The sequence below is a fragment of the Babylonia areolata genome, chromosome 20, assembly GCF_041734735.1.
Source record: "Babylonia areolata isolate BAREFJ2019XMU chromosome 20, ASM4173473v1, whole genome shotgun sequence".
Taxonomy (NCBI): Eukaryota; Metazoa; Mollusca; class Gastropoda; order Neogastropoda; family Buccinidae; genus Babylonia; species Babylonia areolata.
In genome coordinates, this window is record NC_134895.1 from 32,628,395 (window position 1) to 32,651,838 (window position 23,444).

At 43.2% G+C, this 23,444-nt stretch overlaps 1 protein-coding gene across 1 annotated transcript in view; it reads left to right on the forward strand.

Annotated features, from left to right (window-relative positions):
* LOC143294897 (uncharacterized) overlaps positions 1-17,000 on the forward strand; it is a 52,672-nt gene extending 35,672 nt beyond the window's left edge. The window contains exons 3-8 of the mRNA XM_076606415.1: positions 3,439-3,740; positions 8,014-8,681; positions 9,931-10,243; positions 11,188-11,488; positions 14,489-14,630; positions 16,854-17,000. Of these exons, the coding sequence (XP_076462530.1) occupies positions 3,516-3,740; positions 8,014-8,681; positions 9,931-10,243; positions 11,188-11,488; positions 14,489-14,630; positions 16,854-16,866 (1,662 nt within the window). The 5' untranslated portion in view covers positions 3,439-3,515 and the 3' untranslated portion in view covers positions 16,867-17,000. The remainder of the gene's footprint in view (positions 1-3,438; positions 3,741-8,013; positions 8,682-9,930; positions 10,244-11,187; positions 11,489-14,488; positions 14,631-16,853) is intronic.
* The last annotated feature ends 6,444 nt before the right edge of the window (positions 17,001-23,444 follow it).

Consider the following 23,444-nt stretch of genomic DNA (forward strand, 5'->3'; position numbering starts at 1 on the left):
GCGTAAAGCACGTGCAGGTCGAGACACGCTTCTCACCTGCGTTGCTGACCTTGACCTGTCTGTGGCACGTGACCTGGCAGGCAGGGGATTCCCCGTGTCTGTGTCGCTGTTCTTTCTGGTTTCCTCAGTACTACTGTCGATGGTTGACTGTCTCTGAATTTTGGAACTGGTGTCTGCGGCTGTCCCCCCGGTCTTTGTAGCCGGTCCTCCGGACTCTGGCATCTACTCCACGGCGACCGTCCGTGAGTCATCCCCGTACTGTGTGTCAGGCGTCATTCTGTCAGTGTCATGACGTGGTGGGATTGTGTATCTGTCATCCTTTGTACTGTCCTGTGTATGTTGGACCTCTGTCCCTGTGTTGTCACTGTCTTCATCACGCACAGGTGTTTTGTCTCCTCTTTGTTCTGTCGGTCTATCTACTGTGTGTCCGTCACCTTTGTGGTGTCTATGTCCAAGTCTGTCACAATTTTTGTCATTATTTGGGGCATGTGTAGCGGGGTCTGTGGCTGCCTGAAGTGGTGGCCCACTTCTTCCTGACGCTGTGGAATGTGCAGAGTCCACTGACTGCTTGCGCTGACCCCTGTTCCGATGGTGATCGTTGCGCTTCCCGTTCTCCTTGTCTGTACTGGCCGTTGATGCGACTGCCTCACTGTAGGTGCTGTGCCCTGGCGCCACAGGAACGGTGGAGGAACGGTGCCCTGGTCCATCTTCTGTGCGGCCCTGGACGTCTCTTGTGTCTTGCCTGTTGTTGGTTGTCGCGCATCTCTCAGCGCTGGTGTCACTGCTTCTGTGCCTCGGACCTGGGCTGCCATACCTTTCTCCGTGAGGAAGCGATTCGTGGTGATTCCCATTTGGATGGTACGAATGGGTGTCTTTAAACTGTTCTTTTGTCGGTCTTCCTGGTGCCCTGTCGTTTGCAGATCGTGTTGAGTTGAATGTACTGGGTCCGCGCTTCTCGTAGCGTCCATGTCTCTGCTGTCTGGAGAGGTGAGTGTCATCATCGGCACCGGTCCAGTCGCGGCCACTGATCTGGTTTCTCCTGGAAGGGCAGTGATTTGGGGTGTCGCATCTCGCCTGCTCCCTCTTGCTGCGTCGACTGTCTGTACGATAGCTGTAGTGCTCCCTCTCTGTGTCCCCGTAGGTGTAGCTCCAGTTCTGGAATGATTGATGCGGCCTTTCTTCGACATAGCCGTCATCAAAATCTGTCGAGTACGGATATCGTGCACTGTACTGGTTCTTGTCAATAATCTGCAGTCTTCCATTTCTGTAAAAAACGGTCTTGCCCTGCTGCTTGTAGAAGTCTACGGTTTTTGTTTCTTTTGTTGTGAGTTCAGATCCCCTCTCTTCTCAGTGAATCTCGTAGCTCTCTGTCCGTCAGGATTTCCATCTTGTCACCCCACCTGTGAAACTGGACGATCAGCGGCCTGAGGTCTTCACCATGTTGTCGCCTCTCTTCGATGCGGGAAGCTTTTCTGATGTCTGAATAATTCCAGACACGGTTTGAAAACGTAGCCAGAATGTCCAGGATTTGGTCCTCACATGGTGTACCGTATCTTTCGGATGGTTCTGGGATTCCGAAAAATTGTAGGTTGTAGAGTTTCGTCTCGGCTTCCGTCATGTCCACTGTTTGTTCCAAAGTGTCCAATCTTTCAAGGACACAACCATAATCTTCTCGGGGTTTGTTTAGACATCCATGCACATTACGAGCACTATCACACACAGTACATACAGCACGGACAGTGGTTGTTTCAACAAAGTCACTCTCATCACTGAACTGATGTCTGATATGGAAACACGATCGTCGTTTCGGAAAATCTGAGCATATTTTTTCATAAAACTGTGAAACAAGTCCCTTGTAAGTATGCTTGATCTTTAGCACTGGTATGTCCACAATGAGAGAGAGAGAGAGGAAGACAAAGAGACGCACGCACTCACACACACAGATACACACAGACACACACACACACACACACACACACAGACACACACACACACACACAGACAGACACACACACACACACACACCCTCCCCCCCCCCACACACACACAGAAACGCACGCGCACACACGCTCGCACATGTACCCCATAACCATTCTCCCTTTTTCCACCCCCGACCCCCAACTCCTGCACTCGCAATCGCTCATGAAGGTGTGTGTATTGAAAACAACCTTAAACCAAAAGTCATACGAAACCAAGCTTTATATTCACACTGGTTCCCATCTTCGAAGAGCGTTCGAACTGGAGACAAGGCGTATACGACATTCACCCCCACCCTTCTTCAGTAAACATACTGCTACTACTACTGCTGGAGACAAGACGGATACGACCTCTACCCCCACCCCACCCTCTTTCAGTGAACCTACTACTACTACAACTACTACTAGAGACAAGACCGATACGACCTCCACCCCCATCCACACCCTCTTTCAGTAAACCTACTACTACTACTACCACTACTAGAGACAAGACGGACACGACCTCTACCCCCACCCCGCCCTCTTTCAGTAAACACTCTACTACCACCACCACTACTACTACTACTAACGACAACGACAACAAAAACAGTTTCATTTTCTCAAGGAGGCGTCACTGCGTTCGGACAAATCCATATACGCTACACCACATCCGCTAGACAGATGCCCTAACCAGCAGCATGACCCAACGCGCTCAGTTATGCCTTGAGTGCATGTTTATATATTTTGTGTGCCTATCAGAGTGGATTTCCTCCACAGAATGTTACCAGAGGACAACGCTCTCGTTTGCCATGGGTTCTTTTTCAGTGCGCCAAGTGCGTACTGCACACGGGACCTCGGTTTATCGCCTCATCCAAATGACTAGATGCTCAATTTGATTTTCCAGTCGTCTTGTTCGTTATTTATCAGATGGATTCCCCCGTCTCCTCGACGAAGGCGGCAGTACGTCGCAGGTCCTCCAGTCCTCCGTAGAGCTTCCGGGCCGCTGGGATTGGGTTGGGCCAGGTTTTCTCTCGGAGCGCTTGGTGGAACGGGCAGGACTGCAGCAGATGTTCTGTTGTCTGGCTGCCTGTTGATTTTCCAGTCAAACGTGGGGGAAAGGGCAAGAGCGGGATTCGAACCCTGACCCTGACATTGGCAGCTGAACGTCATAACCATTGTGCCACCTACGTCAACAATAACAATGATAATAATGCAGACGGACTCTCTCACCTCCAAGACAAGGAGCTCGTGTCATTAAAAAAAAAAATCCACATACATACATACATTCATATATACCTGCCTATCTACCTACCTACCTACCTACATACATACAAACATACATGCATCCTACATACATACCAACATACCTACCTACCTACATATATACATAAATACGTACACACACACACACACACACACACACACAAACAACAACAACAAAACAACCAGCACCCTGACACTATTTTTACCTTCTTTTGTCCAGCTGCAGATCGTTATCCACTCCCTGTTCACCACCACTCACAGTTTCAAGAAAACACACGATTTCTAGCCGGCCCAGTCATGGCGCCCCACTCACCTCACACTGCTGTCGGAGAAGAGTCCGAAGCCATTAGTAACTCCCAAGCTTCTTCAGGCCTTACTGCGGGCCACAACGAGGCTGCTGGCGTCCGGAACGAGGCTGGGGGGACCTTGACCTTGAAGCGCAAGTTGGCGATGTGCGCGGGGTTGGTTCTAAGCGATGCCCTGGGGGTGTTCAGTAACCTGAACGAAATGCCTGTGCAGCAGGTGAGGAAGGGGCAGGAGGTTTTGTTTGTAAGTGTGGCCATCCTCATCGTCGTCACCATTGTCAGTGTTATCATCATGTCATCATCGTTGTTGTCGTCGTCGTCGTCATCATCATCATCATCACTATCACCATTGCCATGAGCATCAACATCATCTACATCATCACGATCACAGCAGCAGCAGCAGCAGCAGCAGCAGCAACAGAAGCAGCAAGAGCATTTACTTCTTCTGTTTCTTTATTTATTCCTTCCTTCCGTCCGTCCTTTGTTTCTTTCTTTCTTCTAAGCCTACCGGTTCTTTTCCTTCTTGGCCTTTTCTTGTTCTTCTTGTCTTGTTCTTTTTTTGTTGTTGTTGTTGTTCTTTGTAGTTAGACCCCAACATCCCTGCACCTCCCTTGTCACTCCTCCCCCTCCCTCCCCACCCTTCCCCTTTCTCCTCTTCTTTCTGTAACAGAAAACCATCACCACCGTCACACTTACAGGCACGGAACTGAAGGCGAAGATCTGAGCAATGGTGACCAAGAGGAAATGAAAGGTTCCATACACGGAGACACACTTCCTCCTCCTCCTCCTTCTTAAAAAACAACAACTTTTTATTCCATAGTGATAATGAGGAAGGTGGCTTAGTGGTTCAGATGCTTATCTGTCAATACAGTGTCCGTGAGCGTGTGGCTTCGAGTCCCTGTGTCGCCCTTACTTCCATGTTTGACTGGAAAATCAAACTGAGCGGTAAGTCTTTCGGATGGGACAATAAACCAAAGCTCCATTTGCAGCACGCACTTGACCCACTGAGAAGAAACCCCATGGCAACATGTTAAGTGTCGTGCTCTTCTCTTGCAAAATCCTGTAGAAAAGGTCCACTCTGATCAGCATATAAATAATTATATATGCACGCACTGAAGGCCTGGCGAAGCGTATTGGGTCATGATGCTGGTCAGGGCATCTGCGTAGCATGCAGATGTGGTGCAGCGTGTATGGATTTCCCCGAACGTAGTGACGCCTCCTTGGGAAACATGAAACTGAAACTGGAACTCATAATGATCAGTGAGGATGATAACGATAGTGATGATGTACTGTGTCCTTCGTTGGTAAAAAAAAAAAAAAAAAAAAAAAAAAGAAGAAGAAGAAAAAGACTAGCATCCAGACAACCCTCGGATACTCCCTTCCTAGTCAGGCTGCTAGCCCACCACTCCATCGGATATCATCGGAATATGCAGAACCAGGGTTAATATTTTAGGACACAAGACACACACACGCTTCAGAACATAATTATCGTTATAGAATGCACTATGAGGCTGACTTATCAAGTGCACTTTGCCAGATGGAGACAGAAAATGAGGTGCACTTTGTTCTCTCCTGCCCTGTCTTGTATGATTTAAGATTTCAGTATAATACCATTGAAATATTTTTAGTTCCTAAGTCAGTTTAGATTGTCGTTACTTGTTACACCAGCGCATGAACAATATATCAGAAACCTATCAATTTATCTGTATAAATCGTTTAAGCCCCGATCTATTCTTAAACTTACATACGGACAACGTGTATAAATGAGCGCTTTTAACCAAGCATGTATAAGATATCATTTAGCATGTATTTTATGCTTTTTTGGTGTATAAATGTCAATCAAATACAGGTATGTTTCATGATGTGCACTATGTATTACTTAGGTGAGGGTATATTACTTAAAAGAAGGTACTATATATCTATGTTAGCTGAACGCATGTCATTTTACAATTCACGATGCACTGCGTATGAAGAATTTGTGACACCCTTTCATAAGGGGCAATGGCATTTGAATGAATAAACCATTCATTCATTCATTCAGAAGGAGCCGGCCAGGGTGTAAAAACATGATTTTAGTCTGTAACGCTAATGGTTGGAATAACGAGTCAAATCAGTCTCCTTTGATTATTGATATCTGTAAGTCTTGCATGAGGAGGGGCTACTGGACACGACACAGAGAGAGAGAGACAGAGAGACAGAGACAGAGACAGAGAGAGAGACAGAGACAGAGAGAGACAGAGACAGAGAGAGAGGCAGGCAGACAGACAGACAGAGAAACAAGACAAGACAAGACAAAATCTTTATTAACGAGGATAATAGATAAGCAAGTAACATGGTTTTTTTTTTACATCCAGCCCTCGCCCTAAAGAGGGAATAAAGCTAAAAAAAAGCGAAAATGAGCACAAATTCAAAACACAATCAAAATATACCATTATTTCACCATTCAAAGCCATTCCACAAAAGGAAGAAGAAAAGAATAGAAAAAAAATCATGAAATACACACACACACACACACACACACACACACACACACACACACGCACACACACACACACACACACACACACACACACACAAATGCACCCACTCAAGAGAGAGTGAGAGGGAACCCAGAAATTGTCGAAAGCAATGTTGGATTTCAGGTGACGTCAATTTTTGTGAATAGGTACATTTTTAGATTTTGCTTAAAGTTGTTGTGGTTAGTAATATTTTTTAAACGTGATGGTAAATTATTCCAATACGTTCCCCCGCTGTATGTTAGGCTGGACTTTAAAAGATCAAGATTTGGACGAGGTATATGCAACTTATGTACATGTCTTATATTATTTACTGGGAAGTTATTTATAATTGAAGGAGGTGCGTAGCCGCTTACTATTTTGTGCATAAAACAGCCTTATTATATTCTAGTTTTAGCTCCAGTGGGAGGATATCAAGTGACCTATAATCATTAGGAGTTAATGAACATGACTTTAATAAAACTAATTTCAAAGCACGTTTGTATAATCTAACAAGAGGCTTTAGAGTATTAGCGCTAGTAGAATCCCACAACGTAGAAGCATAATCTATTCGACTGTATGAGCATTAAAGAATTGTTTACGGGCATGTGTATTTAGAAAGTGTTTTATTTTTGATAACTGGAATACTTTTTGAGAAATCCTTTTACATAAATAAGTAATATGTTCAGACCATGATAAATCATTATCGATAATTATACCTAAAACTTTGTGTGATTTGACATTGGAAATGAAAATATTGAAAAAATTTGTTGGCATTATCTGGCGTTTCTGTCGAGTTGTTACAGACATGCATTTAGTTTTTGAGCATTGAGAAACATATGGTTATGTTCTGTCCACTTAACTAATCTGTTCACACTGTCTTGTAAATTGTATGTCAGAACTTTAATGCATGTGTGGTCGGAGTGTATGGAGTTGTCATCGGCAAACAATTCACAATTAGATTTGATATAAAGAGGTAAATCATTAATGTATAAGGAGAAAAGAAGGGGGCCAAGAATTGATCCTTGTGGTACACCATACCTTATTTCTTGAAAAGTTGATTTGGAAGACTTAATGCAGACCAGTTGTTGTCGATCTGATAAGAAGGAAGAAAGAAATTGTAAAGTATTCTTAGCTAAGCCATAACAAGCAAGTTTCTTAAGGAGAAGAGAGTGATTCATTACGTCAAAGGCTTTAGCAAAATCAACGAAGACAACACCTGTAAATTTACTATTATTTATATTTAAGAGCCATCTATCTATCATTTGTGTCAGAGCAGTATGACAAGAATGGTTTTCTCTAAAACCTGACTGTACTGGGTGAATCAATTGATATTTTTTTAAGTGACACAGTATATGTTTTTGGATATGCTTTTCAAGTGGTTTTGAAAGAACCGATAGTATAGATATAGGCCTGTAGTTAGAAGGATCAGAAGGATCACCTGATTTGAAGAATGGAAAAACTTTAGCCTGTTTGAAACATACAGGAAAATAGTTTTTATCAATGCAGAGATTATAAATGTAGGTAAGAGACTCTGTTATTACTGGTGCCGAAATCTTCATGATTTTGCTATCCAGTTCATGTATATCTTTGGTATTTGACTGTTTCATGGACATTAGAGAGGCAAAGACTTCTGGAACTGATATATAAGGGATAAAAACGTTTGAATTTATATTTTTGGATTGACAGTAATCAGTTACCAGTTCTAAATCATTATATTTCCATCTATCATTAGTAATTAACTTTTCAGCTATACTTACAAAATGGTTGTTAATTGTATCTGGGGTTATATCATTAGTATTATTTTGTGATTTAGTATAGTGCAGAGACAAAGAGACAGTGACAGAGAGTCAGACATGAAGAGAGAGAGAGAGAGGCAGACAGAGAGACAGACAGAGACAGAGAGACAGAGACACAAGTCAGAGAGGACGTCAGACTGATTCACTTCAACATCCCCCTTCTCCCACACCTTCATCAGGGACTGTTGCCTTGCAGGCTCTGGGGACGCCGGTGTCCCTGGTGACCGTGCCAGGAGCGGTGTCTGGCTTCATGGCTCTGGTGCTGGTGCCCCTCATTGGCTGGATCGCTGACGGCGGCGCATGTCCCCACCACCGGAAAAAGCCCATCACCATCGCCACCTTCTGTGTCGGCGCCATCGGGCTGTGCCTGAACCTGTCCGGCGCCGTTCTCGCCATCCTGAAGAACGCCCCCACCCAGAACAACACCACCACCGCCGCCACCTTCAGCATGAAGGACCGAGTCACAGGTTTCTCGGACTTGCACCAGACCTTCAGTCTTCAGAATCGGCAGAACCTTTCTGGTTTGGGAGAACCTTCCGGGCTGGTCCTGGGTGGCATTTTGGAAGTCATGACGACGACGATGCCCGAGGAAGCAGCATCAGCATCAGCAACAGACAGTCCACAAGCCGTTGGCAGCAGCGTCTTGAACCTCCCTCTGCCTGCAGTTCTCTCCATGGCAGGCTTCATGCTGATGGATCTGAGTTTTGACGTGACCTCCTCATCGGTGAAAGCCTTGATGCTGAGCCACAGTGCACCGACTGACCACGTGTCTCTGCTGAGCATCGGGGTCTTCATGGCGGCGGTTGGAGGCTGCTTCACCTCGGTATCCGGCCTGCTGGACCTGGGCGGTCTGTTCCCTGACGTGTGAGTGTCGTCGTAACGATGCCTGTTAAATGAAGGTGGGATGGGATCCAGGTGATGATGTAACTCGCAGCAATAGCTGTTCTCGTTGGATGCCAAGTGTATCTTTTTATATTCATTTTATAGAAATGATTTCTAAACAAAAGTACAAATTCAAAAGAACAAAATTCACAAAAAAGGAAGAAAAAAAGACGCACACAACAACAACATCAAGGACAAAAAGAAGTTGTTTGACATTTTTTGCCATTGTGAAAAACGTCGAGTTTGATGAGAATGCAAAGTAATCCCATCGATATGGTGTGTATATCATTACAAAAGTTTTTTACAATGCGTAATTACGCTGACACGGACTGAAACAACAACAACAGCAACAACAACAACGATAAAAAGACCCCCACCCCCACCCCGCACCCACTCAACCCCCGCAAAAACAACAACAACAAACAAACAAAAACTCTCTCTCTCACACACAAGAGTTGTATATTGTATATTTCATGTGTTTTCAACCACTCATGAGATTTGTAATATTTTCTTTTCAAACCCAGGCCACTGCACTGAATGGCAAAAATAGAACTGTCTGCCCGTTCGTGAAAATAAAAGCACACGTTTGGCCAGAATCCAGGTCTTCGTCTTCCCGCTTGAAGACGATTTCTTTTTAATTTATAACCTTTCTGGTTCACAAGAATGTGGGTGTGACCGATCACGTTACATAGACTGACACTTTGCACAGTGCTTTTCATACAGAGTGGATGTATGAAGTCGTTTAGGGAAAAAGTGGAACTTTCATTCTCAAAGGTTGATGAAAACAAGAAGAATAAGAGTCTCTAGAACAAATATCTCAGACAAAACAGTGATTTTTTAATGTGCTGGTTAGGAGGCTAGTCATTCTGATGAGACTATAAACCGAGGTCCCGCGTGCAGCATGCACTTAGCGCATATAAAAGAACCCACAGCAACCGAAGAGTTGTTTGTAGAAAAAAAATCACTTTGATAGGAAAACAAAATACGCTTGCAGGCAGATAAAAAAAAAGGGGGAGTGGGTGGGGGAGAGGGCATGGGGGGGGGGGGGGGGGGGGGCAACAGACTGGATTTCATACAGGGCAATCTGTGGTGACAAAAAGTACTACAATACAATACAATACAATACAAAAAAACAAACAAACAAAAAACATCAGAAAAATTGACAAAAATCAATACAGCACAATACCCTCTCTCTCTTATGGCGCCCGTCTCTTCAATGTGTCACCCACAGAGACCCAATCTGCAGCCAGGCTGCTGTTCAGATGGCCTCTCTCTTCCTGCTCGCAATTCTCTGCTGCGCGTGCTCAGTGCTGTCAGCGCCCAGAGTGACGGAGGCGGACGTCAACCATGACGATCATCATCATTATCACTCCATCGCTGACCCTGGTCACCTGGAGAACGACAAGCAGAGCGCTGGCGGAGGAGGAGGAGGAGGAGGAGGAGGGACAGAGGATGGTGGCGTGGCGGTCTCCGTGGAGATGCCAGACAACGTGTTCTTCACCAGCATGACGCCTGGCGAGGCCCTCATGTCCAACTCTGTCCAGGTATGTCACAGCGATCAGCTGTCATGGAGACCACAACGTTATTTATCATCAGTATATGATAACCATGCGGCAAAGGTGTCGATGTGTGTGTGTGTGTGTGTGTGTGTGTGTGTGTGTGTGTGTGTGTGTGAGAGAGAGAGAGAGAGAGAGATACAGACAGACAGACAGATGGACGGTCGGACGGACAGACGGACATAGTTATCGACAGACTGAAATTTATATAAATGTACATCACCATCGTCATCACCACCACCACCATCATCATATCATCATCATCATCATCATCAGTCCCTCAACATGATAGTCGACGAGGAGGTGATGGTGACACATGAGGGCTGAAGAGACAGACGATATGTTGTTTTTTTTGTGGTTTTTTTTTTTTTTTTTTTTCAAGAATGAAGCTGGAAAACAATGGCATTTTCTTTTCTTCAAATTGACATCTCTGCAAGTCAAATAACCCGAAAGTGGCGCTACGCTGTGGCGACACGCTCGACCCAGGGAGGGCGGCCATGATTCCACACAGAAAATCTGTTGTGACAACAGCACAATACAACACAATACAATACAATGCAACACAACACAAGTCAATACAATACAGCACAACACAACACAAGTCAATACAATACAATACAACAAAACACAACGCAACGCAACGCAACACAACACAATGCAACGGAACGCAACACAAGTCAGTACAAAACAACACAACGCAACACAAGTCAATTCAGTACAATACAACACAACTTGCGCCCTAGTTTAAGAGGGATAGTTATTCACAGAAAAAACAACTAAACAGTAGATGAATCACCAATAGAAGTGAAGAAAGCCACTGATTGCACAACTTCCACTTTGCTCTTGGCTCCCAAACTGTTCAGTTTATGTCAATCGTCGAGTGCAAGCCGAACGTTAAGCCCTAAACATCAGCTCGGCTCATCCCTTTCCAGCTGGAACAGACCTTCGGTGGTCTCAGCCTCAGCAGAACGCTGTCCCAGTCCTACTCTATGCACACTGCCACGGCGGACGAGGAGAAGACCCACCTGATTCCAGCCTCCACCACCGGCCTCTTCGATGATGTCCTGCCACGCCACCAGGAAACCGGAAGCAGCAAACCAGCCAAGGGCGGTTTCCTTGGCAACCAGAGGTTCCAGCTGTTCATCCTGTGGCTGGCTGCCTTCTTAACGGGCTGCAGTATTTTCACTTACAACGCCGTCATCGCCGATTACATGGGCAAAGTCATTTACGGAGGTAAGCAATGATCAATATGTACAACACTTCTTCTTCTTCGATCGTGGGCTGCAACTCCCACGTTCACTCGTATGTACACGAGCGGGCTTTTACGTATATGACCGTTCGTACCCCGCCATGTAGGCAGCCATACTCCGTTTTCGGGTGGGTGCATGCTGGGTATGTTCTTGTTTCCATTACCCACCGAACGCTGACATGGTTTACGGGATCTTTAACGTGCGTATTTGATCTTCTGCTTGCGTGTACCCACGAAGGGGGTTTAGGCACTAGCAGGTCTGCGCATATGTTGACCCGGGAGATAGGATAAATCTCCACCCTTTACCTTCCAGGCTCCGTAATCGAGATTCGAACCAGGGACCCTCAGATTGAAAGTCAAACGCTTTAACCACTCGGCTTTTGCGCCCGTCATGTACAAAACAATAGTGAAGGATGGATGTATGCGGCTTTTCTTCTTCTTAAAAAAAAAGTGTTTGGAAAAAAAATTACTTGTGTCTTAGAATGTTTCATGTTTCTTACCCGAATGTTTTCCATTTACATGATGAATTATCTGTATATAGTATTCAGGGAATGGTGTACAGGCTATTCAGTTAAAATCGTCTTTTAATATTTCATTTTCTCATCCGTTGACGAGCACTTGAATGAGCCTGAAGAAAAATGACTCTTTTTATTGTTTAAAGCAGACAAAAAGGTCCGACTTAACGTATGTACGATACGATACGATACAACACAACATGATACGATACGATACGATACGATACAATACAATACAATACGATATAATACAACATGATACGATACGATACGATACAATACAACACGATACGATACAATACAATACAGTACAATACAATACAATACAATACAATACAACATGATACGATACGATGCAATACAATGCAATACAACATGATACGATACGATACGATACGATATAATACAATACGATACAATGCAACATGATACGATACGATATATACAATACAATACAATACGATACAATACAATACAACATGATACGATACAAAGCGATACAATACAATACAACAAGATAGGATACAATACAATACAACATGATACGATACAATACAATACAACATGATACGATACAATACAATACATGATACGATACAATACAATACAACATGATACGATACAATACAATACAACATGATACGATACAATACGATACAATACAACACAACATGATACGATACAATACGATACAAAACAATACAACATGATACGATACAATACAATACAACATGATACGATACAATACTACAATACAATACAACACAACATGATACGATACAATACGATACAAAACAATACAACATGATACGATACAATGCGATACAATACAATACAACATGATACGATACAATGCGATACAATACAATACAACATGATACGATACAATACAATACAAATTGATACGATACAGTACGATACAATACAATACAACATGACACGATACAATGCAATACAACATGATACATTACAATGCGATACAACACGATACAATGCAATACAACATGGCACGATACAATACAATACAACATGATACGATATGATACAATACGATACAATACAACATGATACGATACGATACGATACAATACAATACAACATGATATGATACGATACAATACAATACAGTACAATATGATACGATACAATGCAATACAACATGATATGATACGATACAATACAATACAGTACAATATGATACGATACAATGCAATACAATACAATACAACATGATACGATACAATACAATACAGTACATGATACGATACGATACAATACAATACAGTACAACATAATACGATACGATGCAATACGATACAGTACAACATGATACGATACGATACAATACAATACAATACAATACAATACAACATGATACGATACGATACAATAAAATACAACATGATACGATACAATACGATACAATACAATACGATACAATACAACATGATACGATACAATACAATACAACATGATACAATACAATACAACATGATACAATACAATACAACATGATACGATACAATACAACATGATACTATACAATACAATACAACATGATACGATACAATACGATACAATACAACATGATGCGATACAATACAATACAACATGATACGATACAATATGATACAATACAAGACAACATGATACGATACAATACAATACGATACAATACAGCATGATACGATACAATACAATACAACATGATACGATATGATACAATACGATACAATACAACATGATACGATATGATACAATACAACATGATATGATACGATACAATACAATACAGTACAGTACAACATGATACGTTACAATGCAATACAATACAACAAGATACGATACGATACAATACAATACAGTGCAACATGATATGATACAATACAATACAGTACAACATGATATGATACAATACAACATGATACGATACGATACAATACAATATAGTACAACATGATACAATACAATACAATACAATACAATACAACATGATACGATACAATACGATACAACATGATACGATGCGATACAATACAACACGATACGATACAATACAATACAACATGATACGATACGATACAATACAACATGGTACGATACAATACAATATAATACAACATGATATGATACAATACGATAAATACAATACAACATGAATCCATACAATTCTATACTACATGATACGATACAATGCAATACAATACAACATGATACGATACAATACAGTACAGTACAATACGATACGATACGAGTCAATACGATACGATACGAAACAATACCGTACGATGCGGCACCATACGATACGATACATGACATCGCCATCCGCCAACTTACACGAGCAGTGACATACATGTTACGGAGGTGAGCAAAATGGCTTAGGATTCTGACGTGGTGACAACAACAACAATAAAAAACCCAACCCATCCCAACACAATGCGATACAACACGACACGACGCTGGTTGCAGGTAACCCCCAGGCGCGGGCAGGACGACGAGGACTACCTGCTGTACCAGGAGGGGACGAGGAGAGCGGCCATGTGCATCCTGATTCTGAACCTGGCCTACATCCTGTCCGCCGTGTGTCAGAACAAAGTGCAGGCAACCCTCAGTACGTGCACCTGCACCTCAAAGCTGTGTCTTCGTGTTCTGCACTGACTTACCAACCTGCCCTATCAACGCGCGCGCCTTCACGTACACACAGACACACACAGACACATAGACACACACAACCTGACACACACTAGACACACACCACAGGCACACACACGCACGCACGCACACACCACACACACACACACAACCCCCCCCCCCACACACACACACACAAACACACCCCACAGACACACACACACACACACACACACACACACATACAGATATCACATTTCACACGCAGACACACACTAGACGCACACTAGACACACACCACAGGCACACACACACACACACGCACATACACGCACGCACACACACACACACACACATCACATTTCACACGCAGACAGACAGACACACTCATACACACACACACACACGCACACACACACACACACACACACACACACACACACACACAGAAAGAGAGAGAGAGAGAGAGAGAGAGAGAGAGAGAGAGAGGTAATGCGTATACTAATTCTGAACCTGTCCTGCACAATCTGAACCTATCTTTTGTTACTATAAATCTTACATCGTTCCCGCTCCGTCAGAACAGAGTGGAAGCCGTGCTCAGAAAGGGATCTCAAAGCTTAACATAAAAAAAGGAATTAAACGTATATTTAATTTTGAATTCTCTTCAAAAAAAAAAAAAAAAAAAAAAATCTTTCACGGATCTCAAAGCTGTCACGACAAGATAAAACACCACTCACCAACTCAGCTTATAAACAAACATACATACATACACACGCGACCAAGCCAAGTGTGAGCTGGTTGGTTTGCATAGCAGTTATTCGTGATTCTTCTCTTTGAGAGGGCGCTCGTCAAAATAAGAGTTTGAGTGCGCGATGAAGCGTGCTCGTTAGGCCACACACACTAAGCCTCGTTTAAAACCTTTCAGTTGTACCCAATTTCTCATTGGCCACATCAGAATCATGGTTTGATTTAGACATAATTGTCACTCAATTTTTTTTCCTCCTTGCAAGGAAGGTTCTATTCTTTCAATAGCAAACAATTTCCAATTCCAGACATTTTGACATCATACGCTAATCATATGATATATGTATTATATATGTATCAAACATATTACTTAATCGTAGGCACATTGATACATTGTATACACAAACACATTTCGAAGACTGACAACAACAGATACATCTTATCCTTGAACAACTGCACGCGCGTACGGTCTCTCTCGCCAAGTGACTCTGTGTTATTTCCCCTGTATGTTTTCTTTTTGACTCACTTGCGTAAACAAAGTGAGTGTGTTTTAACCCGGTGTTCGGTTGTCTGTGTGTGTGTGTGTGTGTGTGTGTGTGTGTGTCTGTGTGTCCGTGGTAAACTTTAACATTGCCATTTTCTCTGCAAATACTTTGTCAGTTGACACCAAATGTGGCATAAAAATAGGAAAAATTCAGTTCTTTCCAGTCATCTTGTTTAAAACAATATTGCACCTCTAGGATGGGCACAAAAAAACAAACAAAAAAAACACACCTAATTATATGCAAACTGCATTTACTGTTATATTTATATTTTTTGTATTCTCTAAACTTGGCATTTTGAGCTCATATTCTGACCCAACAACAAGAGCAGTCATTATTATCATTTTTTGTTCAAACAGGAACTTCTTTTGCTTCGCATGGAATTTTTATTTATTTTGCAAACGTTTTGGTGCAGATAGTAAAAAAGGGAAATTACTCTGTAATTAATGCTAGGGGACGTAATTTATCACAAGTGAGTCTTGAAGGCCTTGCCTCTCTTGTTTTTTCTTTCAGTTTGTTATTTGTATGTACTTTTCTGTGACATACCTTTATATAAGCATTAAGGTTTCATTAACATAAAGCATCCTGTTCTCTTTGCCTTGCCTTCACTAGTTCAAAATTCACGAAGATGTTCAAATATACAAATATTTTCAAATATACTTTTAAAAAAAAGAAATACCCCTGCACCCCATCCCCTCCCCCCCCCCTCCCCGCTCCCTCCCCCCACTCTACACACACTCAGACACAAAAAAAGTCCTAAGGTAGGAGCAGGTTAAAAAAACAAAATACAAAAAAGCAGAGAGAAAAGAAAGAAAGACAGAAGAGAAAGAGAGATAGAAAAAGAGAATCATGCACATAGGGGTTCTATCACAGCATAATAATCAGTCAGCTATGTCTGTGTGCTCTGTACACGGCAGACCCCAAAGCTGAGTACGCCGTGGTGAACGTGGCCGTGGCAGTCCTGATGGTGACCCTGCGACAGACAGCCAACGCCTGGATGGTGCCCGTCACTTCTGCGGCGCTGGGGGTCACCCGTACCGTCTTCTTCACCGTCCCCTTCGTTCTGGCCACCCGGCTCTGCTGCGGTCAGCCGGTCAGTTGGGCCACACAGACACACAGACAGACAGACAGACAGATGGACACACACATCCACCCGACTCTGCTGCGGTCAGCCGGTCAGTTGGGCCACACAGACACACAGACAGACAGACAGACAGATGGACACACACATCCACCCGACTCTGCTGTAGTCAGCCGGTCAGTTGGGCCACACAGACACACAGACAGACAGACAGACAGACAGATGGACACACACATCCACCCGACTCTGCTGTAGTCAGTCGGTCAGTTGGACCACACAGACACACAGACAGACAGACAGACAGATGGACACACACATTCACCCGACTCTGCTGTAGTCAGTCGGTCAGTTGGACCACACAGACAGACAGACAGATGGACACACACATCCACCCGACTCTGTTGTGGTCAGCCGGTCAGTTGAAACACACAGACAGACAGACAGACAGATGTACACACAGACAGACAGACAGATGTACACGCACATCCACCCGACTCGTTGTAGTCAGCCGGTCAATAAGTTAGGCCACAGAGAGAGAGAGACAGAGCGAGAGAGAGAGAGACAGAAAGACAGACAGACGTACCCACGTATACTCACACTGACACGCACACAGAAACACACACACACACACACACACACACACACACACACACACACACACACACACACACACACACACACACACACACACACACACACACACACACACACGCCGCTACGCGCACACAAACACGCACGCACACACTTATATGTACATACCTTTCGTTAGTTCATTGAGAATTGTCCTCAAACATTTAAACACTCTCTCTCTCTCTCTCTCTCTCTCTCTCTCTCTCTCTCACACACACACACACACACACACACACACACACACACAAACACAGACAGACAGACAGGCACACACACACACACACACACACACACACACACACACACACACACACAACAACAACAACACACACATGCACTCAAATACATACGTCAGACGTTCAACGTACAGTTACACTTGAACAACTCAAGGCAGCGTAATGCAAGGCGATGCAACCCGACACGACACACTATGATATGCAACGCAACGCAACACAACACTACACAATACAACACAGCACAACACAACCTAAAGGAATACAATTCGACATGACACAGTAAGATAGGAAACAGCACAGCACAGCACAGCACAGCACAGCACAGCACAGTACAGTACAGTACAGCACAGCACAGCACAGTACAGTACAGTACAGTACAGTACAGCGCAGCACAGCAATGCAGTACAGTACAGTACAGTTCAGTACAGCACAGTACAGTACAGCAAACACATCACAGTGCAGTACAGTGCAGTACAGTACAGTACAGTATTCTGAAATATTGAAATGAACTTGACAATTTTGAAGAATAAGTAAATGAATAAACACACACACACACACATATATATATATATATATATATATGTGTGTGTGTGTGTGTGTGTGTGTACGCGTACACTCGTGTGTATGCGTGTGTGCGCAAAAGTGAACGGAACTACATAAAACTAACACAGTTCAGAGACACACCGACCCACACCCACACGTACACAATCCGATTCTCCCGCAGACTGACAACGTCACTTCGGCCGAAGAAGGGAGAAAACCCCGGGAAAGGGACAGCTCTCGCTTCGGATCCACGATGGCTCTGATAACGAGTGCCATCCCTTCCGCTTACCTGGTGATCAACTCCATCATTGGCCCCCTGGTTGACGCCACTGGTGATCCCTCCGCCCCCTTCCTGATGGCTGTTGTCTGTGCCCTGCTGGCCTCCGTCACTATCTGTTGCTACAAACCGTAGGACTGGAAATTCGAAGTCTTGTTGTTGTTGTTGTTCTTCTTCTTCTTCTTCTTCTTCTTCTTCTTCTCATCACCATCACCATCCTTATTATTATTATTATTGCTGTTTTTTTGTGGTTTTTTTTGTGTTTTTTTTGGGGGTGGGGTGGGTGGGTTTGTGTGGGGGGGTTGTTGTTTTTTTAACATTATTATTATTTATTTATTTGTGTAAGCTTATCTATCATTTATTCACTCCCCCCCCCCCCCCCCCCTCAAGGCCTGACTAAGCGCGTTGGGTTACGCTGCTGGTCAGGCATCTGCTTGGCAGATGTGGTGTAGCGTATATGGATTTGTCCGAACGCAGTGACGCCTCCTTGAGCTACTGAAACTGAAACTGCTGTTGTTGTTGTTGTTGTTTCTGTGAATAAAGTTTGTTTAAAACGGAAGCAAATCTTCTTCTATTAACTGTTAACTTCTGTGTACCTCAAGATCGTCTTCTGTTGTTATTGTTATTTGTGTTTTTGTGCATATATATAAACGATCGCCTTCATATGTAAAAGCATCAAGTGATATGTTTGCAAATGATACTACGATCATGCAAGGAATAGACAAAATATCTCCTTTAAATCGCATGAGTATCTAAGCGAAACTGCCTAACTACTTGTCAGAATGCATTCATTATATTTTTTTCAAGGAAAATGATTAAACGGATCAACAACAAAAATTGTTTCCGCTAGTGAATAATGAATGAATCTTTTTTTCTTGATTTTGCAAAGGTTTAAACTCGTATCCAAGTCGGTCTTCATGGGGGTATGTTTGGTATTCTCCCCTTTTGAATAGAAAGTCTGTGATTTAACATTATAAACCTCGCAAATGTACAAGCTTGGACAAGAGAATATGAACAGATCGATCAAATTAAATGGTTATTTCCATTATTCATCCCCTGGGTATCCATTATTCATCAGCTGGGTATCCATTATTCATTAGCTGGGCATCCACTGTTCATCAGCTGGGTATCTATTATCTGTGAGTTGGGTATAAATTATTCAACGGCTGGTTATCCATTATTCATCAGCTGGGTATCCATTATTCTCGAGTTGGGTATACATTATTCATCGGCTTGGTATACATTATTCATCGGCTGGGTATCTATTATTCGTGAGAAGGGTATACATTATTCATCGGCTTGGTATACATTATTCATCAGCTGGGTATCCATTATTCTCGAGTTGGGTATACATTATTCATCGGCTTGGTATACATTATTCATCGGCTTGGTATCCATTATTCATCGGCTTGGTATCCATTATTCTCGAGTTGGGTATACATTATTCATCGGCTTGGTATACATTATTCATCGGCTTGGTATCCATTATTCATCGGCTTGGTATCCATTATTCTCGAGTTGGGTATACATTATTCATCGGCTTGGTATCCATTATTCATCGGCTTGGTATCCATTATTCTCGAGTTGGGTATCCATTATTCATCGGCTTGGTATCCATTATTCTCGAGTTGGGTATACATTATTCATCGGCTTGGTATCCATTATTCTTGAGTTGGATATACATTATTCATCGGCTTGGTATCCATTATTCATCGGCTTGGTATCCATTATTCTCTCGTTGGGTATACATTATTCATCGGCTTGGCATGCAGTATTCATGGGCTTGGTATCCATTATTCATCGGCTTGGTATCCATTATTCATCGGTTTGGTATCCATTATTCTTGAGTTGGGTATACATTATTCATCGGCTTGGTATCCATTATTCATCGGCTTGGTATCCATTATTCATCGGCTGAGTGTACATCATCCATTGGCTGGGTATACATTATTCATTTGCGGGGTATACATTATTCATTTGCGGGGTATACATTATTCGTGAGTTGGGTATACGTTATTCATCGACCGGGTGTACATTATTCATCGGCAGGGTATACATTATTCATCAGCTGGGTATCCATTATTCATCGGCAGGGTATCCATTATTCATCGGCAGGGTATCAAACATGGACCCTCCATCTATCTCTTCAGGTCTGTTTGGTACTCTCTCTTCCCTTCATCTTGTGTTTTCATTTCCGGGAATCATTTGGTGTGTTTTTGTTCTCTTTGTACAGAACTGCTCTCTCTCTCTCTGTCTTTCTGTCTCCTTCCCACCTCCCTCTCTCTCTCACTCTCTAACTCTGTCTTGTGTCGTTCTGTCTCGATGTCTTTCTCTGTCTCTTTGTCTCTGTCTGTCTGTCTGTCTGTCTGTCTCTCCTCTGTCTGTGTCTCCGTGTCTCACGTTGTCTCCCTTTATGCCCCCTCTCCCTCCCCCACCCCCATCCTCGCTCTCCATCTTTTTTTTTTCTCACTCATTCTTCCTCTGCCTTTCTTGTTTCATTCAAAAAAAAGATCTGCATCTATTCTTGTTTTATTATATTTTATTTCAAATTTTAAAAATATATATTTTTATAGGTCTTCAGATATTTCGCATCTTCTGGTTGTTGATAACTGCAATAATTATTTCTCATTTATCAGCATATCTACCTTCAACCCACCCTTCTTCCGTCCACCTGTCTTTATTTCTATTCACTCAGACTTCACAACAGGTTAAGTTCGGCTTCATAAAAACAGGTATGTTTTCATAATAATATATTGTAGGTAGTGTTGAGTTTAACGACCTATCGGCTTCACGCCCTTAAGGTCAAGTTGTTCGTAGCTGTGGTCTTTTCCATAGGGGTGTGGCGTGGTCAAGGCGTTGGTCCTGAGGTCTTGTTCGAGGAGGGTCCTTGCTGTGTGCTGGCCGTCGGTGATATCCGTGGTCCGTGGTGTGTCCTGGCTGTGTTCGGGTGGTGGAGTCCTGATTGTCGGTCCGAGGCTGGGCCTCGCGATGTCTTGTCTTGCCCCAGTGGTGACGATCCACAATGGGGGGGGGGGGGGGCGCTCTGGATGACTGATGTCTGTGTGTGACCGTTAAGCCCCCTGGTTCAGCCAGGGGAACCCGGGCCCCACACAGCATCAGTCACACGCCCTGTCCTGGTTGTTGTCGTGTGTAGGAGTTCTGTTATAAATTCGTGATATGATTTATATATGACGTAGGCTGTCCTGCTGACCTACTATGAATACAAGTCCGGCTCTTTCAGGTGCATGCTCACTATTAACAGCTTGAACAATGCGTTTGAAAAATCAATGTTTCAGCCACAATTTTACAGGTTATTTGGTGTTGTTATTTTCTAAACGACTATTGTGAGTTTTCGTTGTGCATGAAAAATAAATGGAACTGCACGTGCAAGAAAAAACTTTTGGTTATGAATCGCGCTCATTTTAGTGTGGTTGCAATTATTGTAATGTATTGCTCTTTTTGTCACAATAGATTTCTCTGTGTGAAATTCGGGATGCTCTCCCCAGGGAGAGCGTGTCGTTACACTAAGAGCGTGACCCGAATTTTTGTTTTTTTCTGCCTGCAATTTTGTTTGTTTTCCTGTCGAAGTGGATTTTTCAACATAAATTTGCCAGGGACAACCCTTTTGTTGCCATGGGTTCTTTTACGTGCGCTAAATGTTTGCTGCACACGGGACCTCGGTTTGTCATCTGATCCGAATGACTAGCGTCCAGACCACAAACTCAAGGTCTTGTGGAGGGGGAGAAAATACTGGCGACTGTTGGATTCGAACCAGTGTGCTCAGATTCTCTCGCTTCTTAGGCGGACGCGTTACATGTAGGCCAACACTTCACGTCTTGAAACCGCTTTTTGTCAAAACAGATTCAAAGTCGTTTAACCATACCCCCAAGAAAAAAAAGTTCAAATCTCCATGTGGTTCTTAATTATTGGGAGAACCCTGGTATATTGTATGTTGTTGCGATATGGGAGTTTATCTTTGACTTTTGACATGAGATTTGATTGTAATATTTGACTACCCATTGTTTGATATTCAAGGGCTTTGTGTGTGAAAAAAATGTTCGCAAAATTATGCTTATCTCACTATCTTGGAAAACAATAAACAAAAAAAAAAAAAGTTATTGTTTCGCGCTTTTTATTCTCTCTCTCTCTCTCTCTCTCTCTCTCTCTCTCTGTGTGTGTGTGTGTGTGTGTGTGTGTGTGTGTGTGTGTGTGTGTGTCACTGTCTGTCTGTCTGTCTCTTTGTCTCGGTCTGTCTCTCAGTCTCTCTTTGTGTGTGTGTGTGTGTGTGTGTGTGTGTGTGTGTGTGTGTGTTGTGCGTGCGTGCGTGTGTGTGTGTGTGTGTGTGTTCCTTTTTCGTCGTCACAAACCTTTCTTACAAACAATAAATCACACACACACACGCACGCACACACACACACACACACACGGTAGCAGGTGTGGCGCTCCGCCACATAGTTCGACAGGTTCTCTTTAAAAAAGAAAAATCCGTTGTTGTGTGGAAATTCCACAGCACAGTGATCAGTTTAGCAACACTTACTTCCTCATGGTATCTTTCTTCTTCCCACGTTCACTCGTATGTACACGAGTGGGCTTTTACGTGTGTGACCGTTTTTACCCCGCCATGTAGGCAGCCATCCACCGTTTTCGGGGGTGTGCATGCTGGTTATGTTCTCGTTTCCATAACCCACCGAACGCTGACATGCATCACAGGATCTTTAACTTGCGCTTGCGTATACACTCG